Here is a 27,928-nt window from a genome sequence, read left to right as displayed (position 1 = left end):
CTCACAGCACAGGCTCATCTACATGGCTAGTTTTAGCCCTGCACTGGGCGCCCGCGGTAGCTGACCTGAGCTCTGAGACTCACTAGCAGCAGGGGGATGGGGGGTGTTGGCTGTGTAGACTTGCCCTAAGTCCCTGTTTCTATGCAGCAGCAGTTTGATCCTCTCCTTTCCCCACTACTGTAACTGATGTGCAGGATTCTCCTCCCCCCACAGGAGCCTGGGTGACCCGAGCTGAAGGGGCTGGTTTAATAATACTGATTTTTATTACTCTTCGCTGCGGGCCTCTATGTGCAGAGTGAACAACACTCGGGGAGGTGGAACCATCCCAAGCGAAGGTGGGCATGGAAACCAGGCAAATGCAAAGAGCAGCACCTGATGTGAATAGCTATGAGGCCAGGGGATGGGAACTGAAGGGCAGGGGAGTTTTATTACTCTGGAAAAGCTGAAATTGGAATACCACCCACAATATTACAGAACAGCCTCTGATCTAGGTTAGTTTCAGGAGCCAGGCTGGATTGTGGAATTTTCCAGATGTGCTTTGGTCAGTCTCAAGCTGATATTGCCAGGTACCTGATCCAGGATCTCCCTCACATCCAGCAAACTAGGCATTTACTGGACTAAGAATGTCCAAATCCCACAGAGGCGTTGTGCGTAAGTAACAGTGAAAGGCGCTTCTTGGACGACTGGAGTATCCCTGAGCATTGGCCTGAGGAGCTGGACTGAAAGCATCACTCTGAGGAGAGAGGGTACGTGGCTTGTGATAATGAAGAAGAAGTTGTTCAAAGGCACAAATGGGAGCTGGGCATCGAACTCCCACTGTAGCATCACACGTCCCTTAGAAGGTCTTTGACCTCCTCTTTTTCTCTCACTATTCCCTGGTGTCTTTCTATGTGCCGGCCTGTCTGCACTTGGCTTCAATCTCTCTCTTCTACCTCAGACTAATTTGTCTATAATTCTCCCTCTTCTTTAAATGTTGCTGATTTTTCCTCTTTCTTCAAGAGGTTCTGCATTTATTATTATGATGAGGTAGATCACAGCAGTGATACCCAGTCAAGCTCAGGAATTGCTGGGTTAGGGGCTGTCCTGACACATAGTGAGTGATTGTAAGCGCCTCAGAGCACGGACTATCTAAATAACCAAGGCAGACAAAGCGAACAGCAAACCAGAGGCAAAGTGACTAGCCCAAGGTCACACGGCAGGTCAGTGGTAGTGCTAGGCATAGAACCCAGTTGCCTGCGGCATGCACTGAGCACCTCAGTGACAGGTCACTCAGCTTTTATAAATCTTTACCAAAAAGGGTTTAAATAAGAACAAAAACTAACTCTGAGGGAGGTGAGATGTTGACACAAAGTGCGAACAATGGCACGAGGGAAGGGGGAACCACTCGCATGCAAAAATCCTGTGTGCATCTCACATCCATAGTTCACTGACCCTCCTCTAGCAGAGACAGCAGGGAGCCTGCCCCTCTCCAGCAGGATTTTCAGAGCTTTGGGCGAATTCCTGATCAAGGTGCAATAGTACAGGCACACTGAGTGAAGTGCAGAAAAGCCAAGGCATGCACCCAAACGCACCCGCAAACACGCACACGCACAAACTCCTCCCTCAATCCCCTTTTAATCACCTTGACATTTCCCTTCAGAGTGGCTGAGTGCTCATGACTGCAGGCTGTTTATACAAGATGCTTGACTCCCTTCCAAGCCACACTTTATATTAAAAGGGAAGCAAGCACCTGGGGAGAGGATCCTCACACACATACACACAACTCCCACTGCCAACTCCAGACCTGGAGCTTCCAGGGCAACATTTTTGCTAAGGAAAAACACCCACCTTGTCGCATGGTGCAGAAGGAATGTTTTCCCCACATTCTTGGATCCTTGGGACTATTCCCTCTCCACCCCCAGGTGTCCGATTCAAAATGGATAGCATTGTTGGGCATTAGGGAAAGGCATCGAACCCAGCAGAAATCTACTCCTCCAGACTTACTCCATGGGACTGACTGGCACAAGGGGAACTATACAAAGAATCCGCATGCTGCAGCTACCACACAGCAGCCTGATAACTCACCAACTCATCTGGGGAGCTGGCACTGGGATCCTGGCATTCAGCTTCAGAGACAGGCTGGGGAACTGCAAGGACACAAATCTATATCCAGGAATTGTGGCCAGCCGCGTGATGGGACTCTCCCTCTGCACATGGCTAGCCCATCCCGCCTCTGCAATGATGACAATTGAGCCAGCTTCCACTCTGCTGCCAGTTGGCTACTGGGCTGCCAGCTACACTGTGTGTCACTAGTAAGGGGAGTCTCACAGCAAGGAGGATTATTAATGATGCTCCGAGCATTAACTGGCCCTGGCTTTTAGACATGGAATGTAATGCCTGGTGCTGGGGGAACGTGCTTCAAGCAGCCCCGTTTTCCTTGCCAGCAGGGTCTGTTGGCTGCAAGGATATTTTATAGAGGAAACTGAGGCAGCTACTGAGGTGGAGACAGGGGAATCTCCAAGCAGCACTATCTTTTCATTCTGTATGGCCCCACTGCAGTCTCCTATGTGCCATGCAGAGAGGTACCAGAGAGGTCTAGCTCGCTGGGGGGTCTACCTAATTAGGACTTGGCCTAATTATGAAACCAGGATTTAGATTTGGTTTATCATTTTTACAGAACTGTCACAATGTCTAATCGTTAGTATGTTACTTAGAGAAGACAATTTTCGTTATATTAACAGTACATTTAGCTCATGCTATATACTGGGTCAACTCTGCCATATTCTTATCTTGTATATATTTCTATTACTGCTTATGTAAGATAACGCACCATCAACAATTTTGTTTACCCTTAACAGTCACTAACTAAAATACATTCTCAGAATGTCTTTAAACATCCCTGTTATGAAACGTGGACTATTTTGTAACAGTTTGGGGGGAACATCCATGGGGTTAGTGAAAACCAGTCAAAATGCTTTTGAAGTTGGCTCCAAGGCAAAGCAAAGTTAAGACATTTGATAACCCCCCAAATAAGTTTATTGCAGGTGGGTCAGAGTTAAGGTCATTGTGCTGTGATAAAATAAGAATTGCTTTTCATGTAGTGAGAAAAGGGCACTGGTTCCTCAGCTGGCATCAATCAGCATTGCTCCACCGAAAGGAGTAGAGCTACCATGATTTACCCCCGCTGAAAATCTGGCCCACTGTGCTTATGGTTATTGTGTCGCTGATGCAAGATTTATTTTGACCTTAGTTATTCCCAACATGGAGGAAACTTGTGCTGTGCCTACACACACACTCACCTGCTTTGAGGAGACTACACTAGGTGCTGGTTCTCCACCCTGCTACAACAGCCACACATTAGCCCAGTGCCATTCCAGAGAGCTACACTGGCGTAACGACATGGACAATCAAGCCATTTAGTCTCCAGGCCATCAAACCCTGGCACAAAGCAGCCAGAATCTGACCCATCATCCCCAGGTTATTACTCATCCAATAAGCTTGGTTAAGATTTAATTTTAGAAACAAACAAGCCCCCCCGCCCAGCCCTGCTTCTTCACATAGACCCGGAAGCTTCTTACAACGTCCTTAATCGCACCCCAGTTTCTCCCCCGGGGCAGCTCTGGGCAGAGGAACTGAAGATTGAAACCCTACGCGTACAGGGTCACCATGCCTCAGGAAGGTTATTATCAGTGTGAAGAGGGTGCAGCACAAGGCAACAGAGATAATTCCAAGCATGAAGAATCTAAACTAATTAGTAAGAGGGAAATGGAAGCTTTTTCAGGTATGAAAGAGTGTTAAAGTCACTGTATATTGTCTCACATTACCATGGTTATTACTTTACAGTAACACCAGGAGACAGCAACACAGATCAGGGTCCCACCATGCTGAGAGACAATCCTTGCCCCAAGGACCTTACAGTATAAATGGACAAAGAGCGGGAGGGGGAACTGAGGCACAGAGTGGGGCAGTGACTTGCCAGTGGACTCACAGCAGAGCCATGAATAGAGCCCAGCACTCCTGAGCCCTAGGTCTGTGCTCTAGCCACTAGATCATGCTGCCTCCTTGCCACCAACAACCACTTCCAAAATGAAGGGACATAATCTAAGACTTTGGCCCCCAGGCAGAACTGGGATAAATATATAGATTGAAGTACTGGAGAGAGTCATTGAAGCCAATGGAAAAAACATGAATTTGAAAGACAGCAAGGTGTCTTCCCAGAAGAAGGGACCAAATTTGATGAAGTAGCAAGAGTTTTTAAATCATAGCTGGCTGAATAGCCCTTTACCGCTCCTAAAATATCTAGGACCAGGTGGCTCAGCTAGTATAAATTGGTGTCACTCCTTTGCCTTCACTGGGTCTTCCCCAGTGTACACCAGCTGAGGATCTGGCCTGTTATGCTCTTGCAAAATGCTTACCTGTGCCACTCCATTACCCATCATTTCAGTTTTTACAGGCACTTGTCAACACCCATGTAACTGCTGAGGAGCTCTGCTATGGTGATGCGGCTGCCTAACCAGATGGGAAGAGTCAGAGCCTCCGTTGTGAAACATACAGAACAGCTGTCTCGGGAGCAGTAGAAGGAGTGAAGACACTTAGAGAATTCATCTGACTGTTCTCATCTGATTGAAGACACTCCAACTTATGACTTGGCCAAGCATAGTTGTGGTAAGGAGACATGCTCCCAAAATTGAAATGAATCGTGGGGGAGTAAATATTTGGAAAGGGCTGGCCTTTTCAGGAAGTTTGTTAGCTCTTCTGCAGTAGATATGCTGCTATTATAATTGTACAATGGGCTCTAGGGAGCTAGTTCAGAACCTGCTGATTTCAATGGAAACATTATCTACTATGCTGTGCTGCTACAATTCCAGCCATGCTATTTTGTGCTTAGATGTGAAACTATTTTTCAAAGCTTTAGCCACACCCAAGAAGGTACCTTTCACTTTCAGCCACTAATTTTGAATATAGTTAGGGGCCTTAATTGGGCGCTTGGTCTAATTCAGCCAACTTACTCCATGGAGAGGATGAGTCAATGGTGTAAAGCTGTAATTTAGTTTATGAAGATGATGGCATAGGGCACAGGCTAAGGCAGAGACAGGTCCTACCATCGGAAGCTGCAGTGATTCGGATGGTTCCCAGTTTGGAGAGAACTATCAGCTTTGCCATTCACAGGTAATTCATTGCTCACGCAGCCCAGTCAGTCTGGGGTGTGTGTGTGTGTACTTTTGTTGTTGCTGTTTAGTACTCTGTTCTCTTTCAGTGGGGTTCCATAGGCAGTATCCATTGGTGCCTGTCTAGATTCACATTTACTCTGTGGGTCCCACTGAAGGCAAGGTGAGTAGTTCTGTTGCCTGCAGCGGCCTGGGTCAGCTTGCAGAGCAGTGTTCTCACTGCCAAAGTGACAAGCTGTCACATAAAGGCGGAACTCCAAAACAAAACAGGGTTTCTCCTTTCTTGCTTTGCTCTTTTACAATGCATAAAGGAGGCCTCAAACTGCTGCCTTTTTTAAAAAGTAATCGGTTTGGGTTTTTACATTAGAAATAACAGGTCTTGACATCTCCATTTTTGCTGGAAGCCTAATGTGATGATGACATCCGAAGATCTGAAACTTGCATGGGGAGCGGCTGTGCAGCGCCAGCGTAGCGCCAGCATGGTCTAATGAATAGAGAACCTCAGTGGACATCAGGAAACTCACATTCTGGTCCCAGCTCTGCTACTGATCTGCCATTTGATCTTGGGCACTTCACTTCAGCTCTGTTTCCCCTCTCATCCTTTGTCTTGTCTATTTAGACTGTAAGATCTTTAGGACAGGGACTGTCTCTTACTACCTGTCTGTAGCATAATGAGGCCATGATCTTGGATGGGACCTCTAGGTACTACCATTTACAAATAATAATGTTTAGTCAGATGTGTAAAACACTCTTTATAGTGTGTGTATATTATACTCTGTTTAACTCAAACGCCTCACCAACTCTTGGGAGAAAAGCTTTCTCCGAAAGATGCAATATTGTCTTCTCTCCAACAGAGCTGAAAAATTTCCCTGCTCCTCCAAAGAGTTCTCCAGTAAAAACCAGAATAGCAGAACTTGATATTCCTAAGATTTCTAAGGTAAACAATGGGAACCTTTAAATACAAACTTGATAAGGCCATTTTTATATACCACTAATGAGCAGCAAACGGCAGAAACAAGAAAGAGTCAGCTCCTTTGCAATCTGTCTTTAACAGTCACTGCTTAATACACCAAGGGAACCTTTCCATGTATAATGGATTGAGTCATAAGGTGTCAAAAATGTCTCAAACAGAAGGAAATGCACTCTTCTTTTGTAAGACGAAACTTGACAAACACACACACAGGCGCACCTATGTGTCAAGCCTTTCACAGCCAAAGCCCACTGGTTTTTGATGTCATCTTCACTGGCTTGCCACTTTGTACCAACCAACATTCACTTACAATGTTCAGTTATCCAAGCAGGAGTCCCAGGAAGGCTGCAGCAATGCTGCTTGGGCAGGAGTTCACAGCCACTCCAGCAGGGGCCTCTCACAGCCCTGCTACAAACAGTCATTTGCACTGGCATGCAAATTGCATTACAAACCATCATGAGGGACAGTAACTGGCTCCCTAGTAAACCGTGTACATTTAGGGGGGGGGGAAAGGGGTGCAAATTGCCCTTCACGCTTGTGGCTCTCACTACAGTCAATAGAAACCAAGGACAGAATTTGGCTCTTAGATTTTATTTCTAATATAAGAAACGAAACTAGACAAAATCTGTTTAACTAATTTTAAAGCCCATCTTGACCATCCTCTTGGCAGTATTATTAGCACTAATAATGTTTTCCTATTGCTGAATAATCCATATTTTCCTGAAGTCACACTTCAAATGCAAAGATGATATTTGTCCTTTCCTGGGCTAATCAATAACTCAAGTGTGCATGTGATTTTCCAGAACAGTGCTACATGCTGCTCCCACTAGGCGAGAACTGGGGGCACTGACAGAGCTATAGGTAGAAGTGCTACTGTGCTCACTTGTCCTATTGAGATGTTACAGGGAAGCACTGGGCCCGAGCCTCAAATTTCAGATCCAGATTTCAAACCTCCCCAAGGCTGGGGGTGTTCAGATCTGAAGTTTAGTTTGGATCTGTCTCTAACAGACACTGAGATCTTCATTTGAAGAGCATGGGCTGTTGTTGATGCTCACTGAGGGGCTGATTCAGTAAAGTATGTCTGCACATGCTTAAAGTTAAACCCACACTAGTCAAGCACCTCACTGAACAGGGATACTTTCCTGAATTAAGGCCTGAGAGAACTGGTTGCAGAGTGCCTGCCTGCACTAGTTTATGTTGGGGCTCTTCTCAGTCCAGATGGGTTCCTAATGAATCACCAACACCAGTTCCAGTACCAACTGAACTTTTTGGGGCTGACTAGATCTGAACCTGCATCTCTTCAAAGAGCTAAAGAAATCATACTCCAGAGTCTTCTCTGACCCTTTTCAGAGTGGTAGCTGTGTTAGTCTGTATCAGTAAAAACAACGAGGAGTCCTTGTTGGCACCTTAGAGACTAACACATTTATTTGGGCATAAGCTTTCGTAGGCTAGAACCCACTTCATCAGGTGCATGAAGTGAAAAATACAGGAGCAGGTATAAATACATGAAAGGATGGGGGTTGCTTTACCAAGTGTGAGGTCAGTCTAATGAGATAAATCAATTAACAGCAGGATACCAAGGGAGGAGAAAAAACTTTTGAAGTGATAAGAGAGTGGCCCATTACAGACAGTTGACAAGAAGGTGTGAGTAACAGTAGGGAGAAATTAGTAATGGGGAAGTTAAGTTTAGGTTTTGTAATGACCCAACGACTCCTAGTCTTTATTCAGGCCTAATCTGATGGTATCCAGTTTGCAAATTAATTCCAGTTCTGCAGTTTCACGTTGGAGTCTGTTTTTGAAGTTTTTTTGTTGAAGAATTGCCACTTTTAGGTCTGTTATTGAGTGACCAGAGAGATTAAAGTGTTCTCCTACTGATTTTTGAATGATAACAATATCCACCCTACCATCAACCTCAGCCTGGACCAGTCCACACAAAAGGTCCACTTCCTAGACACTACAGTGCTAATAAGCAATGGTCACAAACACCACCCTATACCAGAAACCTACTGACCGCTATATTTACCTACATGCCTCCAGCTTTCATCCAGACCACATCACACAATCCATTGTCTACAGCCAAGCTCTAAGATACAACCGCATTTGCTTCGATCCCTTAGACAGAGACAACACCTATAGAATCTCTATCAAGCGTTCTTAAAACTGCAGTACTCACCTGGTGAAGTGAAGAAACAGATTGACAGAGCCAGAAGGTTACCAAGAAGTCACCTACTACAAGACAGGCCCAACAAAGAAAGTAACAGAACGCCACTAGCCGTCACCTACGGCCCCCAACTAAAACCTCTCCAGCGCATCATCAAGAATCTACAACCTATCCTGAAGGACGATCCCTCACTCTCACAGACCTTGGGAGACAGGCCAGTCCTTGCCTACAGACAGACCCCCAACCTGAAACAAATACCCACCAGCAACTACACACCACACAACAAAAACACCAACCCAGGAACCAAACCCTGCTACAAACCCCGGTGCCAACTCTGTTCACATATCTATTCAAGGGACACCATCATAGGACCTAACTACATCAGCCACACCATCCAGGACTCGTTCACCTGCACATCTACCAATGTGATATATGCCATCATGTGCCAGCAATGCCTCTCTGCCATGTACACTGGCCAAACCAGACAGTCTCTATGCAAAAGAATAAATGGACACAAATCTGACATCAGGAATCATAACATTCAAAAACCAGTAGGAGAACACTTCAACCTCTCTGGTCACTCAATAACAGACCTAAAAGTGGCAATTCTTCAACAAAAAAACTTCAAAAACAGACTCCAACGTGAAACTGCAGAACTGGAATTAATTTGCAAACTGGATACCATCAGATTAGGCCTGAATAAAGACTAGGAGTCGTTGGGTCATTACAAAACCTAAACTTAATTTCCCCATTACTAATTTCTCCTTACTGTTACTCACACCTTCTTGTCAACTGTCTGTAATGGGCCACTCTCTTATCACTTCAAAAGTTTTCTTTCCCTCCCTTGGTATCCTGCTGTTAATTGATTTATCTCGTTAGACTGACCTCACACTTGGTAAAGCAACCCCCATCCTTTCATGTATTTATACCTGCTCCTGTATTTTTCACTTCATGCATCTGATGAAGTGGGCTCTAGCCTACGAAAGCTTATGCCCAAATAAATTTGTTAGTTTCTAAGGTGCCACGAGGACTCCTCGTTGTTTTTTCTCTGACCCTGTGACACAAGTCACAGACATGGTTAAAAGAATCTGATCCACACTGCAAGATGGAACTGAATTTCAACTATGTCCCCCAACACTGTTGACTTTTGTAGACTAGATGGGACCTGTCTCTTTCATAGAGGCATGAACCAGAAGGGATCAGGAGTTGAGATGTCCCTTAATGGTGATATTATTAACATTCACTGCACATTTTATGCAGAACACAGATGTAAATATGTAAGTAAGCCCATTCTTTCATATAACATTCACACTAGTATCTAGTATTAACTATGGAGCGGCTTCTGCCATTCCTCAGTGCAATGGAACGTTTCACCACCTTAGCCCAGCAAATAGTTACCATGGTCTGTTCTACCACAACTCACTGAGCTTAGATTGCAAGCTCTTTGGAGCTATGTATTTGAACAATGAGGAGTGAAGCCTCTGGCTGCTACTGAAACATGAACATGTAATTATAGCAACAACACATCAAGTGCTATTGACACATTGTCATAGCCAGATGGTCTGATCAAGGTCTCATCTACCTAGATGTCACCATTTGCTTGGCCAGTAGAATTTCCCCCAGTACCTGATATTTCCACAGTTCAGGCTCTCTCACTCTAATGGCTTCAGCTTGTCATTTTGCTTTGCAGTCTTCATTACCCCATAAGTTTATTTTCTTGCCATGTGGTTTGATCCTTGCACTTTCACTATGTTTATGAGCAATTTTCTCTCCACAACATGCCCGTATCGGATATCAGCTTCCTCCAGAGCTTCAGATCCCCTTTGCTTTCCTTGACCCACAATCTTACACAGCCTCTCCCCCCTCACACCCATATGCCAGGTCATACCCTAGCTCTCACTATCAGCAACACTCCTCTTCCATTCTGCTCATGATAATCTTATCTACACTGACCACTCCTTGGTTATGTTTGGGCACTGAACCACCTCACCCCTCATAAAATTACCCTGTTTCACTGCTCCTAGCAACTTGATCCCACTAAACTTTTCATCTTGGCTTGCTCTCTGGATCCCTCCTTTCTTGACCCTTCTCTTACAGTTATCTAATTTATGGTGCTGTCCAACTCTTTGCCTTTTACCAATCCGATCCTATCAAAAAAACACCTGTAGTTCACGCCAGCTCCAGATCATTACAAGCACGAGTTGAACTTTATAAAAAATACACACACATCCCATCACGATATCCACTAGGAAATCTGTTCACATACAAAGGGATGCTCTCAGCAATGCAAAATCTCCCTCTCCCTCACTTGCTTTCTCTTCCTTCACATTAATCCCCTTCTCCACCCATCCAGCTCATACTTGCTTCTCAGCATTTCCTGGCCAAGTACAAGGGATTTGCTTCCTTCTTTAAAACTGTGATCTCCCTAATTTGTCATGATATCTCCTCCACCCCGACATCTCCTCCTGGCTACCAGCCTGAAATCAAACTATCTACTGAGCAGGTGCCAATGATTTTGTTAATATTTTGTTCTTCTACTGATATTTCATCAGCTAAATAATAGGCAATCAGAGTGCATTGCAACAACTTTTTAAACAGAGTTCCACAGCATGACAGGGTAATAGCTACGTTTATAGAACACAACATTTCTTTCATCAAATCTTTAGTTCCCATTGAAGTAAATGGCAAAACACACATTTACATCAGAGGGACCAGGAACAGATAGCAACTTGTATGTATATATTCACCTATTATTAAACAACAGAGAGTCCTGTGGCAGTCTGGATCTGTAAAAAGCAACAGAGAGTCCTGTGGCACCTTTAAGACTAACAGATGTATTGGAGCATAAGCATAAGCTTTCGCGGGTGAATGCCCGCATAAGCATAAGCTTTTGCGGGTGAATGCCCACTTCGTCGGATGCATCCGACGAAGTGGGCATTCACCCACTAAAGCTTATGCTCCAATACATCTGTTAGTCTTAAAGGTGCCACAGGACTCTCTGTTGCTTTTTACAGATCCAGACTAACATGGCTACCCCTCTGATACTTGACATATTTTTAAAACATTCACAAAACAAGATGTTCCACTGCGTGGGCTTCTTCCCCTGGGGAAAGGATCAGAGTGCAAACACATGCATTGCTTAATGCATGTCTGGAAGGTGCTCAGATATACTATAGTGATGACTGCAGCATAAGAACCTATATAGAATAGATTGGGGAGTTAGGAGCTCAAATTCCACTGAATTCCAATGAGAGCTGGGCACCTTGGTAAATCCCAGCCCAAGTCATTACAATAAAAATGGCAGCATGGATAGTCACTTTCACAGTTGCAATACCATAAAGGCAGTAAGGGTCAGACTCTGCCATCCCTACTCATGGGAGTAGCACCTTACTCCAGGAGTACTCCCACTGAACTCAGGGGCACTACTTTTGGAGTAAGGCACTGCCCAGCATGAGTAAGGATGGCAGAACTGGCACTAAATACACAGAAGTATTTTTTTTCTTTATGGATGCTGTGGGCCTGATTCTTGTTTATACCTCTTGGACCATGTTAGACTTACCCCGCTCTGGTAGTGCAAGGGGGCCTTACAGCAGCCATACAGAATTAACACTGCCGGAGCAGTGTGAAGGAGTGATTGGGAACCAGGCTCTGGGAGTCCCTCCTTCACCTTTTCTTATGAACTCCCCACATGTTTATGGACGAACAGCAGCCCTGCTCTTCATGCATCTCACCTACTGTTTTCTCCCTCTCCTTCCCGACAATGCCATTGTCCCTCAGACATTTCTGACATAAGCCTCAAAACCCCTTTCTTCCCAGACCCTCCCTTTCTCTCCTAGTTCCCTACTGCGCTTTGCTCCCTTTTTAAAAAACCCTCCCTAGATCCTGAAACACTTCACCTGACATCCAAGTTACCACCTTTCCTACCTCTGCTAATTTCCTGAGATAGTAGCCCTCATCTCTCCAACCACTGCAGCAGCACCAGTATGTTTCTGTGCTCTAGCCCTGGCACACAAACTGATTTTCTCTATGGACCAAACACCTTCTTCTTTCCAAGGACCAGGGTTCATTCTTCTCCTTGAGCCTTCAGCAGTCTGAAGTCCTTCCTGGACCTCCTACAGATCCATGCAGGTGTCACTGTCTCCTTCCTTTCAATGTTCCATTCCTGCCCTCTTTTCTTTGGTGGTGGTAATTGTTCTGTACCACAGCCCTCTTTGGTAGAGTCCCATGAGCCCATTTTTGATCCTGTGCTATTTCCCATCCACCTTCTCTCTCTCTCTCATTATCTTATCAAATGGCTTTAGGCTGAGGCTACTCCACCATACATATATATTTCTACACCTTTGATGACCTGTGTCTTCATCGTAACTTCCTTAAGCTAAATGCCTGAAAAACTGAAGTGTTTCTCTTAAGCAAGAGCTTAAGAGACCCCACTTCTTTTCCTCCATTCCCCTCCTGGACTTGGATAGCCTGGAGTCTCCAGTACCAAAACAAACTTGAAGTGAGCCTTGACCCTGGCTTTGCCTTCTCCTCCCACATTTCCAGTATCAGCAGATTTGCCTATTGCCGCTATTGTTGTTTATGTACAGCACTGCCTTTACCTCAACTCCACCTCTGTTGGCATCCTCCTCCATGTCTTCATCTCACCCTGCCTAGATTATGTCAGCTCCATTTTGTTGGCCTCTCTCGTTCTCCAGATGGCAGCATTGAACCGAGTGCCACTGACCACTTTCACAGGTGGACAGAGAAGCATGACCTCATCACAGATACGTTAAATGACTCCACTTGCTCCCAACTCATTTCAGAATGCCCTCCTTGGTTTTTAGGCTCTCCGTGGATTTGCTTCTACCTACATCACTATGTCTCCTCCCACCATCTCGCTCAGGCCTTCTCTCTTTCCCATTATGCGGTCTCAATGGGTTGAGAATATAATGGTACTTTAGCAGCCTTGACCACTGGGCACCGCCTTCCTGCATCTCCAGCTAGTTTCAAAGCCCATCTGAAAACGTCTCCTTTCGCTTTGCCCACGTCTCCGAATTTCTTGCTCTCTCTGGTTTTTTACTTTCACTTTGGAGCTGTTATTTAACTCCATAAAACATTTAAAACACTCAACACACTAAAGAAAAACACTCAGTTGCAGTGCTCACTGAGCGCAGACCTGTCCATCTAAGTTAATAACTGTTTTGTGTACACAGTGTCCTGGCCCATCATAGTTCTTGGGGCACTGCACGGACAATGCTAATTAAAACACCATAAACTAAACAAGATACAGTAAATAAACCACAATAGAAAGGTGCCAAACTGTTTGCCATAAGGTGCGGGGGCAATTTAAATAGAAAATGACCCTGCCAAAGTAGTTTTCAATTGCTGTTTAAAAGGATGGAATGAACATCAGTAGGGCGATGAGAGGCAGCATGGTCTAGTAGTTAAGGCACTGGACTGGGACTCAGAAAACTGAGGCTCTGTTCCTTGCTGTGCCAGTGACCTGCTGAGAGACCTCAGGCAAGTCACTTCATCTCCCTATACCTCAGTTTCCCCTCCCTATCTTTATGTCTGTGTTATCTACTCAGACTGTAAACTCTTCAGAGCAGAGACTCTCTTACTCAGGCTGCTCTCGGTGCTACTATAATTTAAATATAGTGACACTAATAAATAATAAGGGGGAGTAACTGCTACACCCTAAGGGACCAACAACACTTACAGTAAGGTGCAAAGGGGGACCCCTCAAAGGCTGGGGGGCCAGAGCACAGTTATATGCCAGGACAGTTATTAATGCAGGAGCAATCACAAACCATGGACATGTCATCCACAAGAACTTTCTCAATCCCTGCTGTCACCCTATTCCCCCAGCTTCCTCAATGATGCTTTCTAATCCATCCATAACAGGAGAAGTCCCCTGTCCTACCCTGATCTGCAAGGACCTTGCAGGACATTAGAAGCAGCCTGACGCAGAGAGATGTTGCGTTCAAATCTTTATTTTCATTCTATCAGCAACAGCTGGTTCCGCTTGACACCCAGAGCTTCGCCTTGCTTCCTCTTACCCACAATTCTCCAGGCCAAGACAACGAAGCAGCAGGTGAGATTGCTCAGGGCTTTGGCTAACACAATCCTATTTCCAAACACAGAGATTAAGGAGTGCTAACCCCTTCTGACTGCAACCGCACAGAGTAGCTGCACAGCCCAGCCCACCTCAGAATGAGTGGATGATACTGGGAGCTCCCTCAACAGTAGATGAAGGGAGGGAGGGAACAGGATGCTCTGTTTTAAAAAGCTGTGTTTGTTATTTTGGGAATCAGTCTCAAGCAAGGCACTCTGGAAATGCTGGCCTGTGAATACTGCCACCTCTAATAAATATGGGCTTCATTATCAGTACCTGGAGTGCATGTTTAGAACGGCCATACTGGGTCAGACCAGTGGCTCATCTAGCCCAGTATCCTATCTTCCGAGAGTGGTCAGTGCCAGATCCTTCAGAGGGAATGCCAGAACAGGATATCCAGTCTCAGCTTCTAGCAGTCGGAGGTTTAGGGACACCAAGAGCATGGGATTGTGCCCCTTAGCAATTTTGGTGTATTGGAATTACAGCCGTGTTCAGCACTTGCTATTGTTTACATGAGGACACTTGGCTTTATTCATTGACGCCCTGATCATGTAATTGTTTCTGTGCAGAGCCCAAGTGAATATTGGTACAGAACCAGCTACTTATTTAATACATTATTTGTAGTGCCAGCATGTATCTTTTAAATAAGGGGTAGAATGCTTCTATAAACTGGGGGGTTACTCTGCCGGGCAAACTATTGCTCTTGGGTTAAAGATGAAACTCTCATGGCACAATAACGCTCTCAGCCATTCCTGTTGCATTTGCCACTACATCTTTTGACCGAGGGCATTGGTGGCCACTGGCTGTCAGTCACTTTTCAACCTCAGGGGCAATCATTTTTGACCCCGACTTCCATCCCACCTCTACAGACAGAGACAATCTCAGTATTTCTGGTTAGTTAAGATGCTTGTAGAAAATATATATACACAATATATTGTCTCACAAAGGCTTAGCTATTTCTCTGTCTTGTAAAAAGCGTTAACTTTTATACATGTTTACAAGGCAGAGAAATAGCTAATATTAATAATACTAATAACTCTTTTAGTTCACTGTTTCTTCATTTGTAAATGCTAACGGGTCTGACTAATTTATTCAAAGGCATCTTTGCAACACTGGCAGGGAGGGTAATAGAAGGGGTGGTTCATCTATTGAGTGTCGCTTATGGTAGAAAGTCTTTCTCAAAAGAGGAAGGCCTCACAACATTTCCTAAAGATGGTGAGACTCTGGATTTGCAAGATCCCCTCAACAGAGAATGCTTTGCTCTGAGCTCTCACATGCTTTCTCCTGGGCTTTAGGTTCTGCATTGCTCCAGAGGTGTACAGCAGCTGTGGTGGTTCAAAGATCAAAATTGGCCTTTGGTGTAGCTGGGGCTTGATCCATTAATAGCTTTGAAAATTAGGACGAAGGCTTTAAATTGGCATTGGAAGTTGACTGGGAACCAGTGGAGGGACGTGAACACGGGCCTGATGTACTCACCTTGGCCTGAGCCATGTAGACAGTGGGCAGTAACATTCTGTACAAGCTGAACCCTTTGTATCATCTCCACATTCAGATTCAGATACAATGAGTTACACTGACCCAGCCTGGTAGTGACCAATGCCTGGATCACTGTGTTCAGGCCCTCAACCAGGAGGAAGGAACAGAGCTTCCTAGCAAGCTGGAGGTGAAAGAAGGCATGCTACCTGGTTATCCAGGCTTAGCAAGGGGTCAAACAGGAGCCTGAAGCTTTGCACACATCAGCTCCACTGACAGAAGGTCCCTAGGTCCATCAGACCCAAGCCATCGTGAATGGAGCGGTATGGTGCAGAAATTACTGTTCAAAACACAAGGAAGATCTGCTGCTTGCAGTGTTGTTGTAGCCGGGATGGTCCCAGGATATCAGAGAGACAAGGTGGGTGAGGTAATATATTTTACTGGAAGAACTTCTGCTGGGGGAAGAGACAAGCTTTTGAGCTACCCAGACCTGAAGAGCAGCTCTGTGACACTCGAAAGCTTGTCCCTTCCACCAACAGAAGTTGGTCCAATACAAGATATTCCCTCACCTGCCTTGTCTCTCTCATGAAGATCTGTCGGATTTGGGTTGACACTAGTTAGAAGGATATTAATGTTTAGGGGACAATCCTGTAAAATAACTGTTTCCACTCTAACAAGTTTTTCAACCTTAAAACAGCCTTGAGACCAATTATTTCTTTAAGGTCTCAGATATTTTTCCCACCTCCCTCCGGGCATCCAGCAGCCTTTCATGCCAACAGGAGTAGTACATACTGCCCTGTGGGACAGATTCTGCTGTTAGTTATAACTGCAGAAATCTGCAGTAAAGCCTAGGCCCAAACCTGGGCTGCTGCTGAGGAGCACACACTGCAACTCAGGAGAGCACAGTTCAGGTGGTTTTTAAGAACGGTTTTCAGACTTCCAGTCCTGGGCTGGCTGTACCCTGAGTCTGTCGCTTGGTATAAACTGGAGTAACCTGAAGGCTGCTCTAAATTAGACCAGCTGTCAACAGCCCAAGATGAATTTCATAGATTCATAGAGTTTAAGGCCAGAAGGGACCATCTGATCATCTAGTATGACTTCCTGCATACCACATTTCAACCATTATGGTAGCCAGAGATCAGCAGGGCATAGAGAAGCCCTGGAGATGCCCCTTTCCCTGTCCCATACCTTTCTGACAGCAACTGGGAGACAAGATGATATAGCCAGCTCTGCACCACAGGAGAATCCCCCACAGTCCATTCAGTGGGGTTAGGGCCTCTCTGTGCTAGCAAGGCAGTCCAAAGCAGCCGATGCAGCTGACAGTCAGGACTAAGACTTCGGGGGAGTTACTGTGGATTTACACGGGTGTAACCGAGAGCAGAAGGGGTGGTACAAATTAACTGACGTTATTTATTCAGTGTTGCTCTAGGGCTGCCCAAGAAGCATCAGACCCTCAAAAGGGGCGGGGGGCAGGGGGTGGGGGAAGAAGAGGGCTTGTTCTTTGCCCATCAGAGGAAAAGGAAATTATTAAAAAGACAATCAGGTTAAAAAAAGGTGTGCCTGGGAGCTCAGTGCCTGGCTTAGCCTGGGGGTTCGGTTCCTAAAGGAAGTGCTGACAAACCCTTCCTTACAGAGCTACTATCAGATGGTAAACAAACAACTATTATCTGATGCCAGTGGGAAGTCACCAGCCCCAGGGGCAGAGTGCACCAGCACTGACAACTGCTGCCAGCCTGGAGATCTATGGCTGGTCTGCTGCTTTGCTTCTCAGTGAGTCACTTACATCGGAGAGTCAGATGTTACAGGTAGCGATGCCACTGCTGTGCCACACCGAACCCCTGCAGCCAGCCGCATACTACCCAGCCCATCTGTTCTGTCGTCTCTCCCACACACATGCCTGCTGGCTCATGCTCTCACACACACTGGGCTATTTCCCTGTTTACACAGTGCATGTTATTCCCTCCCATTCATGCTACCCACATCAGTAGAAGGATATAGGCATGTGTCTGTGAAATAGAGAAAGCTTCACATGGTTAGTTTAGAAATTGGCTCTCCCAGCAGTTCTCTAGGAGCTGTTGGCAGTTTTTTAGACTTTGGGTTGGGGGAGCAAAGAATTAAAATGTCCTCGGGGGAGGGGTTGGGGGGTTTCTAACCAGCAAAACAGGCAGGGCCAAATCCTCAGCTGGTGCAAGTCAGCACAGCTCCATTAACACCTGTCACACCATTTATACCAGCTAGGGTCTGGCCCAAAGAGTGCACTAAAGCACATGGGGGAAAAGGTGCGTTTCAAAAGGTGTGTGGTCGCTAACATGTTTTAAAATGCTAGCGTAGACAGGGCAAGTTGTAGTTTTAACACCTCTAGACCTTGTCTATAGCAGGATTTTAGCTGTGGCATTTTAAACAAAACACCCCTCTCTCCCAGTGTGGACATCACCTTCACCCTTCATTTACAGGGTAATAAATCCACCTCTTTGTTGACTACAGGAAGGAAGAACTAAACCAGTTGAGAAATCTCTCACACTTTTAACCATATTAACAACTGAATTGTCCTTGCAGAGATTTTCCAAGCAAATTAATATGATTTTAAGGCAGTGTTTTCTTTTCACACCATGATCCTAAGAATTCCCTAACAAAAGACATGCTGTGGGTTAAACAGTAGGGGGCCAGATCCGTAGGTGGTGTAAATCAGCATAGCTCTCCCACCTGTTAATCTGGTCCTATGTGTCTGTGCCTCTCTTATTGTGAACAACTATCTCAACAAGAAACTTGCATTGCACTATACTGCAAATATTCACTGTGCCAAGAACTACTGTACCCCCAAATCTACATGTATTGCCCTGCCACATGCTTGACAGCTTCTCTTAGTACTTGGTATCGCAGGAGGACGAGGGAGTTTGAAATGCTGCGTTTTAACAAATGCACTGAGTTCTAGGAGCTAAAGTGTGAATCAGGACCAATGCTGCTGTTGGTAAAAGACTTGGGAAAATTTGAAAAGCAAACATGTCTTCATTCACCCAAGCAGCTAAGGAAGAAAAGTAATACAAAGTTAAGCTCCTTACCTTGATATTGCAAAAGATGTTCCGGTAACAGGTGTGACAGCTTTTGGGGCTACTGCTGACGCCTGGAGCTTTGCTGTTTTCAGGCTGAACTCCCATTGTTTGATTAGAATTGCTGTTGGAGGCCAGTGCACACAGTTAGTTTCCTCTCTCTTTTCCCTAACTTGCCAGTAAATCAGAAGTGTACCAAAATGCCGAAATGCTCAGCTATCTGTTGATATAAACCTCTCTTCTTCCCTTCCTCCAGCCTGGATTCTGATAAGTCACAACTGAAAGCTGTCCAAGCATGTGAGACTTAGTGAGTGTGAGCATGAAGTTTTTATAAGACTGTTCTCTGGAATAGTGATGATGAAACTTTATTTCTCCTCCCTCTTTTCTTGTGTGTGTAAAGAGAACTTTAAAGGCACAGGGAGGCTGAGCCAGGCTCACACACCACCCCTCCCGAGCAGGTATGGGTAACAATCTGTCACACACATAACATTCCAGTGACAGGTCGGAGCTCTCTCTCCTCCCTTCTTCTCCCCCTCTCCCCCCACACCATGTGGATCATAAAAGACACCAATTCAGAGTTGGATCCCTTAGGCAGTGCTGCAAAATATTTGATACAGCTTTCCTACCATAAAGATATTCATGGCCTCATTCACCCTCTTCTCGCCCCCACAAAAATCCCCTTTCCCAGCAGAGTTTGTATAACCTAATGAAAGCCAGAGGCTCCTGGAAGAGGGGTTTTGCTATTGCCGATCTTATTAACACAAAAGGCACCAATATATCACAGTGATGGGCAGCAGAACAAAGCCCTAAAAGATGGGAAAGGATGAAGGGATGCCCGTTTGTTGTGCGGACTATGTTTGTGCTGATCTGCCTTTCATGTCTCTAGCAGGTGAGATTGGCAAAGGGAAACTTTTAGAAGTAGAGAGCAAGAGAAAGGAAGAAATCTCTCTCTCAAGCAGGTGGGAGGTTTGCAGCACACACAACGCTAGCATGTTCTGCTCTCTGCTTGTTTTCACTTGCAAAAAATCTGCGTTTGTAAATTTCCAGAGAGCTGTTCTTTCAGAGACCTTACTGGGGTTATGTTTGCACAAAGAATTGATTTATTTAAACTGCTTTACCGGGGGTGGGGAGGAGGAGTGGAGGGCAGGTTTTCATTTGCTCAGGAGGAGGAGCTGGGTTTCAATTTGAATATTTTCTCAGAAATGCCAGACTGAATAGATGATGCCTGAGGCTTTCCAATGTGTACAATCATGCAGGGTAGAGAAAACCTGGCAAAGGGATCCCCTAGGAAATAGCGGCACAATAGCAGTCTAATTTATTTTAGTGTTCTTCAAGTGCCTTCACACCAAACACACCAAATAGCCTAGCTGTAAATTGCTTCTTTCTAAGGGCTGTGCTAATAGGGAGGTGATCTTGGGGATGATCAGATGACCTGTAAATAAAGCTACACATGATCCTGCACACTGCTTCATGTGGCCAGATCCCTGTGCCCACACAGGAGCCCTTTGACTTCAGTGGGGCTCTGAGTAGGGTGACCAGATAGCAATTGTGAAAAAACGGAACAGGGGGTGGGGGGGGGGTAATAGGCGCTTATATAAGGAAAAAGTCCCAAAAAATGGGACTGTCCCTTTAAAAACGGGACAACTGGTCACCCTAGCTCTGAGTGGATACTGGAGTCTCCCTGCACAAAGCAGTTTGCAGGTTTGGGGGCACAGCTGGTGCTAAACACAGAGCTGAGTGAATAATTCTCTTGAAACAATTTATGCAGTTAATTTAGCCTCTTTTTGCACACAATTAACCTGTGGAACTCATTGAGACAAGATATCACAGAGTATACCACTTTAGCAGCATTTATTGAGATATTAGACATTTAGATAACAAGAATATCTTGCATCTGATGAAGTGGGCATTCACCCATGAAAGCTTATGCTCCAATACTTCTGTTAGTCTTAAAGGTGCCACAGGACCCTCTGCTGCTTTTTAAAGAATATCCAAAGTTATAATAGTTAATACCAAAAAAATAAACAAGGGTTTTTGAAGGGCTTCTGCATTTCAGTGAAGCTCTGGGTTAGGAAAAGCTTTTCCTAGGGGAAGATTATACCTCCTGCAGAGTTTCTTACACCTTCCTTTGAAGTACTTAGCCATTGCTACAGACAGGCTATTGGACGGTCCAATCTACTCTGGCTAGTCCTATATGCTTTTTTCCTTCTTGCAAAGTGTCCATGAGCTGATTGTGATATCTTTATATTCATTCATTATGAACAGTCAACAAATCTCTTTTTTTAAACTTTAGACAGCTCACAAATGTAAACTTGACCAGAACTGATTAGCTGAGATTGGTCAGGTAAATCACATGGTATTGTTTCTACTTCCTGATTGCAAAAACCTGCAAACACTTCCACCATGAATACTAGACTTTGCTTTCCAAGAACATTTGGGCCAGTTACCTTTGATTACTTTCCTTAGCAGGAAGCAAAGACAGTAAGGGAGGAGCAGAGCAAAGCTAATACTTTAAAATAGTCAAATTAAGACTTAGGAACTCTTTTTTGCAGTACTTGGCCAACTTTAGTAAATAAACTTCTGGGTGAGCTGCTGGGGCTGCTCTGGATTTTAAATTGGGAGCCGCTTAGCATCAGTTATAGTGGCTTAGCCAGAGAAACTCCCCATTAAGTAACAGAATTGCTGCCTAAACAACACAGGGGCAGGTTTGAATTTGAGACTGAGGTGAGTTAGAGCTGGATTTGGGGCCCACGACCCTGCACTCAAGGATCCCCACTGATTCCAGGGGCCTAAGAATACTCAGATTTCCTTTAATCTCTTCCCCCAACCCCCACCCCCTGTGCAATTACAGCCTTGAAAACGCTGAAAAGACCCTGGCCCTAGCTCCCTCAATGTTTAGGAGAACTCCAGATGAGTTCATGACTATGTGGAGGGCAAGGCCAGCCAGGCTGCTGAGGTGGGCACTAGGATGAGCACAAGTTCCCCTCCACTCCAAGGCAGGTCCTTGGCGAAACACCTAGTACAGTAACCTTTGGCCACAATAGCAGGAGAGGTAGCGTTGACAGAGCATGGGGCTGAGAAAAAGGGATTCCAATGCTCTAAACCTGGCTCTGTGACCTTGCTCACATCACTTAACTCTCCTGCCTTAGTGTCCTCATCGGTAAATAACAATGCTGACTTACCCACCTCCTGGGAGGTTAGGGGGAGCTATGCCAACCAGGTAGCTAACATCTGAAGCACTTTGCACCTGTGTAAATGACTTTATAGGTCCAAGGCAGTGAGGGTCAGGCCCGATCTCTGTACAAGGAGATAGTTACACTTGGGATGTCAGTGCCCTGTGCAAACTGCTCCTCGTGGCTAGGAGCCAGTTACTTGTATTTAGGTGGGGTGGGTGTCAAAAAATTATGTCACAGTCCCCTAAGCCCGTCTCAAAAACAGAATGCTCCAACTGGGTCTGAAGGTACCAGGCAGACACACCGTTTGTTACAAAATGGGGTATTTCCACTAATCAGCTAAGCATCACTCTGTATAGCTCTCCAGTAAACAAGCAACATAACACCCGCAAAGTCTGACTCTGGGTTGATGGGAGTGTTGCACCTCAAAAGTGTGTTTTCTGCATTAATTAAGATAGCAGTAGGTTGCACTGTGCAGGGAGTAACTTTACCAAACAGCCCCATGTGGAGCTTAAGTGCTTTGCTGGATCAGGGCCCAAATGCCTTATCTGGAAAGGGTTTTTTTCCTACTTTATTTGCAACCCCCCCCACCCAAAAGTCTTCACAGATGGATTTAAATTCACCAGATCTACTTTAAAATAAAAATAAAAACAACAAAACAAACAAAAAAACCCAACAGCTGCTGGCAAAGAGCATCAGCCCACAGTACAGGGCACATCGCCTCTAGCCAGGTCATCAGCAATCTCAGAGGTCTGATGTTATTTGCAAACTGAGACACTGTATCATGGAAGAAAATAACAATTAGAGATGGGAAGCCGATTGTGATAAAATAGTCCCAGGCTAGATGGTCTGACCCAATGTACTAATGCTTCTGTTCCCATGGCTCAGCTACAGTCCTTGTCAGCAGGATATTCACTTATCATGTTGTACTTATCAAGCGAGACCCCAATCCAGTTAAAGTGGGTGCTTAAATCCCTTGATATTAGGGTTGGGCCTTAAGTACGTGCTGAAGTGCTTTGCAGAACTGGGGCCTTAATCTTTTGGCCTGAATGTGGATTAGCACCTGTGGAAGTAACAGCCTCGAGCAGTGCTTGCACCTGCGGAGTGCCATTGCTATAACTGTGGTTGAGCCTGTGCAAGGGGTTCAAAGGAGGGAAGGCTCCTTACATCACACACTTGTGCAAGGGCCACACACAGGGGTGAAAGTAAGGCAGTACAACGTACCGGTAAAAAGTGGCCACTGGTACCAGCCCATACAGGTGACTTTAAAGTGCTGCTGTGGCTGCGCTTTAAGGACCCTGCTTAAAGCACTGCAGCAGCAGTGCTTTTGCCCCTTTTGCCCACACTCCTGGGCCACTGATGGGTGGGCAAAAGGAGCAGCTGCCCCGGGGCTGGCAATTTAAAAGGACCCAGGGCTCCAGCCACTGCTGCCAGAGCCCCGGGCCTTTAAATCGCTGCTGGAGCCCTGGGCAGTACAGGCCAGGCAGCATGGATGGGCTGGCTAGGGGACACTGACCCCCAGCCCCACCCCTTCCACCAGGCCCAGAGCCAGCCCCCATACCAGTAAGAGTTCAATTTTACTTTCACCCCTCGCCACACACAACCTGCCAAACAATGACTGATTTGCAATGAATATTCAGTGGCTACAGACAAAGCCATTTGAGCACCTTTATGTAAGTAAGGACAGATCTCCTCCCTCTGCGCACAATGGCTAAGACACTGTAACTGATGTCTAAACACTCAAAGCATAACCATACTAAGTGCCAGCCCAACAAACTCACACTGTCATGGTAGGCTCTTTCCCTCTTAAGCATCACCATCTATGGTAGAGATTCTGCAGGCCAAATTTATACCCTTAACTACACCTGTGCCACCCCATTTTCTTCAGCAACACCTGTGCAAACCCACTCCAGCCTAAGAGGTTACGCAGGTGCCACTGAAGGCATTATCTGCAGAAGGTGCTTCATTACTCAGTGAATAGTCAACTTAACCCAGGCCATCATGGAGGTGTGGTCATACCTCTCAGCTATTGTCTACTTATCAGAGAAACCCCAAATTCTGGACCCAAATTTACCCCCATTTGGCACAGAGCTTGTGGTCTCGCTCTTATATTATTTTAAATTACAGCCCTCAAAACAATGAGTCATGCAACGGAGGTGGAAAACATATTTCTGCTGAGAATGTGAATCCTGCCTCATCTTAAGAATTCTCCATATCTCCCTCATTTTGAATCTTTGCCCCACAGTTGAGTCTTGACAAGCTGAGTGGTATAGCTTGTGGATTTAGTGCAGAGGAAGAAACTGATTTACAGCACAGAGAGGGAGAGGAATTTAGTTTCAAATTCTTATTATTACACTTTGTTATGTGAGATTGGCAAAATTAAGTACTAGCTGGAAAATCACAGTGTGTGGTTTGGTTTGGTTTACAGTGCCTCAGAGATGCATTTCTTTTTGAGGCTTTGAAATCAGTTCCTCCTTAAAATGGTCATACTTTTTGCACTGCCACGGGATAACTCCACACTGGACTTAAACACTTGGAATTAAAGAAAAAGGAATCAGTGCAGTAAACTGAATGCGAGCCCAACCACTATTGGCATTCCCACCTGCTGCCAGGGCTGGCTCTAGGTTTTTTGCCGCCCCCAAGCAAAAAAAAAAAAAAGGTGGCCAGAATGCCACCCTTGGAATTGTGCCTAGAGTCGGTCCTGCCTGCTGCTCTAAGATTGCCCTTGCCAGCTGGTCACATGTGGGAGGTGGTGATGAGCAGCAGAATAGGACTATAAAATAGTTAGCTAGACAGTATTCCCAGAGGGTAGAAAGCAGGAAGCTGGTAGCTTATTTCAGAAATGCATGGCCAGAATACTAGAGGTACTGGCCCCAATCCTCAGGTCTGGGTGAACTCAGTCTACATCACCTTGGCTACTCCCCATTTCTAAAGCATCGGGTCTTCTCTAAATTAATCCCAGCTCCCCATTGCCCCAAATGGCCATTCAGAGGACTGGGAATACTCCATCCATGCCCCCTTTTCCCAGCTATGCTAGGGACTTCAGGCACCCAGGGATTCCCCTATGCGGAATTTATTCCCATCTGCTGAGATCCACCAGCCTTGCAGTCCCTTTGTGCCATGAGAGTGGCTCAAGGAGGCCATCAAAGATCCTAACATCAGGCCCATTTCCCCCCATCAGACTGTTTGCCCCACCTCACTCTCCTCCAAAGCAGCAATCAGAGAGAAGTATATCGGGCCTGATCCACCGCTCCGTTATTCCAGTTTCTGGCTGGCACCACCTCATTGATGGCAGAGAAGCTACACTGGTGTAGAAGTGGAGGGACACAGTGGAGAATCAGGCCTTTTTAAACCGGTAGAAACGAATATGGTTAAGTGGAGCCTGCATCAACCAAAAACACGAAGACTCTGCCCAGCCTGTAGATTGCTACGTCCCCTCTAAGGGTATGTCTGCACGTGCACAGCAGTGGGGAGGTATGATCACAGTATGTGTAGATGGACCTCAGCTAGCTTGTGTCTAATTAGATCGAGTAGCAATAGCAGCGAAGCTGCAGCAACATGGGCTGTGGCTACTTGAGTATGTACCTAGGGTCTGCAGTGGGTGCGGCTTCACTGCTATTGTTACTGGCGATAGCGTCGATCAACATGTGGTGTAACCGCATCTCCCCATTGCAGTGTACATATACCTGTAGCAGCTTGTGCTACACAAGGCTGGTAAAGAGTCTTGATGAAATCTGCCTGCCTCCCCAGCCCAGGCAGCTTTAATAATAACTGGAACTCTGCTCATTTCCTTCATATTTGTGCCAAAAAAGTTAGGGGTGCCTCTAAGGGGTGAGGCCGAAACTGGCTGCTCTCCTCCATCTGGTTTTAATCGGGCACTGGCCGATAACTGGATTCCAGGTCTCAATTGGACTCCATCCACTCTACCCAACCCATTCCTCTCAGTGATCTTTGGCCTGCAAGTTCTCAATAGCAGCACCACACACACAGGTACAAGGAGTTAGCAGCAAAAATAACACTGCTTGTTCCTGAGGCAAGACGAGATACTGCTGTTTGTTCTCTGGGAGGGACCTTTGTCCACGACAGCAGCAAGTGGTATAATTTCACAGTGCTCTGTACACGCTGATTGGAGTTGGGCTCAGCAAAATGTTTGTTTAATTATTATTATTTTAAAATAAAAAGCATTTCATTCACTGCGGCCTTCCAATTAGCTTCTAGAGAACGCTGGCCTGGCATTTAAGTATAGCCACTGGCTGATCTTTCAATGCAGAGACAAAGCCACTTGGCACCATCCATACAGCAGAATGGAAGTATAGTTACTCCTGGGGGGAAAGCAAGCACTTCAATCACTATTGTCTTTCCCACAGCAAGCTGGGAGAGGGGCAGTCTGCAGCTGTATATAACACTTCATGGAATATTTCATGTAACGTGTTGATGCAAAATTGCAAGCTAGCGAAGATACAACCAGAAACCTTTGGGCTTCGGCTCTGAAAGGCACGGCACACAGAGTTGCACATTCTTAAGAACAGTGAATATTTTGGTCTTACTGTTTTTTCCCTCTTATGGCCGAGAAGATTCATTGGTACAGGAATGCCTGGTATTATTATTACTTTTATATTACATTGCAGGAACCTAACTGAGATCAGGGCCTCATCATGCTTGGTGCTGTACAAATACAGAGTAAAAGACAGCTCCTGCCCCAAAGAACTTACAGTCTAAATAGACAAAGGAAGGACTTTCCCCATTTTACAGCTGGGGAGCTAGGGCAGATAAAGCGACTTGCCTAGCATTGCCTATGGCAGGGCTGGGAGCTAAAGCCCACATCTCCTAAATCCCAGTCTGGTGACTTAACCATGATGTTCTGATAGTGAGACACTTCGACCCAAAGCTGAATGTTTCTTATTATTGTCTATGGAGCATTATTAATATGATCCACACTGTACAACACAGAGACACACAATCAATGCTAGTCAGGCAGGATAGGTCTGACACACACAGCTGATTTTCAAGAGATTCAGCATGGTGCAAGCACACTGACTGCTGAGCTCTCTTGAAAATCTGGCTCCCTAGTTAGGTGCCTAAATGGAAGCTGAGTACTCTGTAAATGGAAGTATCAGGGGGTAGCGGTGTTAGTCTGTATCCACAAAAACAACAAGGAGTATGGTGGCACCTTAAAGACTAACGGATTTATTTGGGCATCAGCTTTCGTTTTCGAAAGCTGATGCCCAAATAAATTTGTTAGTCTTTAAAGTGCCACTGGACTCCTTGTTGTTTCTGTAAATTGAGTGAGTGTGCTGAGCCCTTGGAAATCTGACCAAGAGCTCTTTTGAAAATCTTGCCCACAATGCACCAGCTGATAAGGTGAGAGATAAATCTCAAAACAGTGGAAACATTGCCTGTCATTGTATGTGAAATTATCCACCCTGATGGATTACCGGCGCTAGGCTTTGTGGAGGACGTGAGCTAGAAGGAGGGGGCTGAGTGAAGAGAGGTTGGTCATTCAGCACAGGGCCCGGCAGGGCACTCTGAGGTGTGGAGAAGACTACTGAAGTGCACCTGGGTGGGAAATGGTTTCCCCATCCCATTAAACTTTTTCAAAAATATTCCTGTTCTGTATCAGAGCAAAGCTGAGACCTTTGGAAATTTTTCATATAAAAAGAGAGAGAGACACACACCCCAAAATGGCCAAAAGTGAGGTGGGTAGGGCCCTCACTTGGGATGCAGGAGAACCAGGTACAAGTCCTTCCTTTGAATCAGACAGATTAGGGACTTGAAGCTGGGTCTCCCACATCCCAGCTAACTGCCTGAATCACAGGTGTTGCAGGCACAGAATGCCCGAGGCAAAGCAACAGCGAAGGTTCGT

General features: G+C 45.6%; 1 protein-coding gene across 1 annotated transcript in view; it reads right to left on the bottom strand.

Annotated features, from left to right (window-relative positions):
• Positions 1-19,200, bottom strand: part of SLCO2A1 (solute carrier organic anion transporter family member 2A1) — a 94,084-nt gene extending 74,884 nt beyond the window's left edge. The window contains exon 1 of the mRNA XM_024213423.3: positions 18,905-19,200. Coding sequence (XP_024069191.2) covers positions 18,905-19,000 — 96 coding nt within the window. The 5' untranslated portion in view covers positions 19,001-19,200. The remainder of the gene's footprint in view (positions 1-18,904) is intronic.
• Between the last annotated feature and the right edge of the window lie 8,728 nt (positions 19,201-27,928).

Source organism: Terrapene carolina, unplaced genomic scaffold (genome assembly GCF_002925995.2).
Source record: "Terrapene carolina triunguis isolate 2854851 unplaced genomic scaffold, T_m_triunguis-2.0 Scaffold837, whole genome shotgun sequence".
In the NCBI taxonomy this organism is placed as follows: Eukaryota; Metazoa; Chordata; order Testudines; family Emydidae; genus Terrapene; species Terrapene triunguis.
Note: the sequence above shows the minus strand (reverse complement) of the source record. Positions and strands in the feature narration are given on the sequence as shown.